At 35.7% G+C, this 3,543-nt stretch overlaps 1 protein-coding gene across 1 annotated transcript; it reads left to right on the top strand.

Moving 5' to 3' along the window:
- The first annotated feature begins 682 nt into the window (after positions 1 to 682).
- Positions 683 to 3,543, top strand: LOC120260724 (plant cysteine oxidase 2-like). The gene is made up of 5 exons (XM_039268282.1): positions 683 to 1,224; positions 2,079 to 2,197; positions 2,313 to 2,472; positions 2,541 to 2,765; positions 3,302 to 3,543. The coding sequence occupies exons 1-5, from the start codon at positions 1,026 to 1,028 to the stop codon at positions 3,421 to 3,423; spliced, it is 825 nt and encodes a 274-aa protein (XP_039124216.1). The 5' UTR covers positions 683 to 1,025; the 3' UTR covers positions 3,424 to 3,543.

Below are 3,543 nucleotides of genomic sequence, written 5' to 3'. Positions count from 1 at the left end.
TGGTTGAGAAATATTATTGAAGAACTTCAATTCAAAAATGAAAAGCATTCATGCAAGGAAGATAACTTTAAACTTATGAGATAAACATAAGTTTAAGGGAGAAGTGTTAAGATAATGATGTTTATTTTAGTTTAGTTAGGATATCTTTTGATTTAAATATTTAAGTTAGTTGTGTGTTGATTAAAACTCAAATTAGTAGAGATTATCTTTTTAGAATTTTGCCTTTATAAAGGCTTCAATGATTATGAATAAAGTGTGTAGTTTTCTTCATCTCTTCTTTTAAGTTATCACTCATGCATATAATGTTCATATTTAAAATAAAAATACTTGTATAATAAAATATTAAAAAAAATACATATTTCTACATATCGGTATTATTTATCTATATATATATATATAAATATTTGTGAGAGAGACAGCGGCATAACATATGACTAAGAAAAAAATTTTCCTTCCAAACAGGACACCCTTTTGTTAACCATTATCCATATTTCCCTTTCAATCCAAATCACAAAAATATCCAAATTAATAACTATAAATATTCACTATATATATATATATTTATTTATTTAAATACAGACAAAACAATCCCAAAATATATTACCATTTCTTAAGAAAGACTGAAAGACTGAAAGAGAAAGAGAGAGAGAGAGAGAAGATGGGAGAGCAGTATTGAAGCAGCCCACAGGAAGAAAAGCAGTATTGTGTCCAAATCTAATGACCAAAGCCCCTGGTTTTTTCTTTTTCACCAAAAACTAATGGTATAGTATCTCCCCAAATCCCCTCCTCCTCCTCCTCCCCTTCCCTCCCCTCCCTCTCCTTCTTATACTCTCCTGCCTTTCGCTTTCCACAGTTCATCTTTCACCAAATGCCATCCCTTTCATAGCCTAACCAGCTCCAATATTCCTTTCTATGTCCTTAGATGCTATGCCACCTATCCACTTCATTGTTTCTCCCTCAAAGGTCTCACCTTTGGGGTTTTTGGGTTCTTAACATTTTTAGTTTTGCAGAAAGTTGAGTTTTTTATGAGGATTGAGGGTGGGAAGGTGGCGGTTGAGATGCCACGGTCGTCTTCTAGGAAGGGCCGCCGCCGGAAGAAGGAGGCGGGGGCGCCGCCTCCTGCTGTACAGAGGCTGTTTGAAACTTGCAGGGAGGTGTTCTTTGGTTGCGCTGCAGGAGTTGTGCCGTCTCCGGAGGACGTTGGGCAGCTCAAAGCCGTCCTTGGTGAGTTGGTTTTATTGGTTTTAGATGCTAAAGTTTTGATCTTTCTTTCAGTTTCCTGTGGAATGCCATTGGTTTTTTGAATTTGATTCTTTTCTGCTGCTGGTGGTGGTGGTGGTGGCGGTCTGATTATAAAGAAGTGATTTTGATTAGAAATCAGTATTGATATCTATCCAGGATTGTTTACATTCATATTTCTGAAAACTTCTATTGATTTTGAATTGCTTCTGATTTGGAAGCTTTGAGTTTGCTATGATTCTCTATGTTATTAAAATACAGGAACAAATATTTTTATCAAAACTCATAAATAAGTAGATCGTGACAATGAATCTTGTTGAATAATTGTTACACTTTTACTGTGACACATCATGTTATTCTATTACGATTGTCAAAAGCATGTTTCAGTTGTGTATTATTCTTGATGCTCATGAATATATCTACTTGACTGTATAATGTGAATAGTTCATTATATGAGTTTGTAGATCAATTAGGTGTTTTATCAGTGTGTTTGTATTACATTTAGTATGGATAGTATACTAGTTTATCTTTCATAGAAGCCATGGTTCTTTTTTGTGAGAGTCTTGTGCTTGCATATGCTAGCTGTTCTTTTTAAAAAATTTCTAAGATTCAACTTTCAGTTCTACATTTTCAAAAAAAATACACATTTCCTGCGTGTATAGCGGGCGAAATGCCATGAGATTCTTAATATAAATAATGTGAGGCATGTTTTGGTAGATGAAACACATTGGGCCAATTGTTTATATATGTCGTCAAGTGTTGTCGGCAAAACTATAATGTCTTCTTGTTGTCGATCGTTGTTGAGTTGACATTCGAATGTACATTTCTTGTTTATGCAGATGACATGAAGCCAGCAGACGTGGGCTTAGCGCAGACCTTGCCGTATTTTCTTAAGGATAATGCCAAAGGAGCTCCACCTGTGGCATACTTACATCTTTACGAGTGTGATAAATTTTCGGTATCGGATAATTCCTTGGGCTATTACTTGGCCGCGCCTTTTCTTGAAAATGTTCTACAAGATAAAAAATACATACACATATCAACTTCTGCTCATCCTAGTAACATTCTTGCAGATCGGTATCTTTTGTTTGCCTCCATCTGCCGTCATTCCTCTGCATAATCATCCAGGCATGACTGTTTTCAGCAAGATTCTCTTTGGCTCCATGCACATAAAATCTTATGACTGGGTTGATGTTCCTCAAAACTCTGTCGAGACTGAGACTACCTCACATAGTAAGCTCTATTAAATTTTGTTTTACCATATAAGAACACATCCAATTACACATCTTTATTCCTATCAGGTTGTGAAATTCCACCAAAAGTGAAGCTAGCAAAATTGAAGAAGAACTCTGTCTTCTCCGCACCATGTGAAACGTCAGTACTCTATCCGATGGCAGGAGGCAACTTGCACTGCTTCACAGCAATTACATCTTGTGCGGTGCTGGATGTACTCGGCCCTCCTTACTCGGATGCCGAAGGGAGGCATTGTACATATTACAAGGACTTCCCATACTCGAGTTTCTCTGGTACTATACGAGTTTATAGTTTCTGAATCTTAGTTTTCTTTAACAACTCACAACTTGCCATATATCCAGCAGCATTCTTGGTTCGGTTAGTGTGCTAAAATCAAAATAATGATCAAACTAATCTGTGGTTTTGCAATTACAATGAATTATCCATACTTGATAAAGCTAATAGTTGTCGAATCTTAGTTCGCTTGCAACTAGTCATGTGTACTATCAATGATCTTGTTATTGCACCAAAGTGAAATTAATGATTATCTTGATGTTGCATTGTACTATGAAAATGAACTTGAAAGAGTTATGTATTGGTCCGAACATGAAAATTTGTATGAATACAAATATCTTTAGAAAAGTTCTATCCATGTGTGGCTTATCTGTTTGATAGGTAGGAGCTCTATTAAGCAACTGCTAGTATCAATAGCTACTAGAAATGGATTTCTTGGAAAAAAGAATTCATACATTCTTTTCATGTATTTGATTAGATGACAAGTTCACTTCCATTTTTGTCAACTTTGCAATCATGTTTTGTTCTATGTCAGTTGACAAGATATCAATGGCTGGTGAAGAAGGTGAGCATGCATGGCTTGAAGAGATAGACAAACCCGACGATTTCGTCGTTGTAGGCGCAAAATATTTCGGTCCAAAAATCGTAGTTCAGTGATTTGTTGTTATTGTTGGTGATGTTGGTTTAGATGAGAATGAATGTCTTGTTTCTCCAAGTTGAAGTTTTGTAAATACAAAGAGAAAATGAATAATAGAAGAATCCAATGGTCTCAAGAGT

The sequence above is a fragment of the Dioscorea cayenensis genome, chromosome 5 (genome assembly GCF_009730915.1).
Source record: "Dioscorea cayenensis subsp. rotundata cultivar TDr96_F1 chromosome 5, TDr96_F1_v2_PseudoChromosome.rev07_lg8_w22 25.fasta, whole genome shotgun sequence".
Classification (NCBI taxonomy): Eukaryota; Viridiplantae; Streptophyta; class Magnoliopsida; order Dioscoreales; family Dioscoreaceae; genus Dioscorea; species Dioscorea cayenensis.
This window is presented reverse-complemented; position numbering and strand designations above follow the sequence as displayed.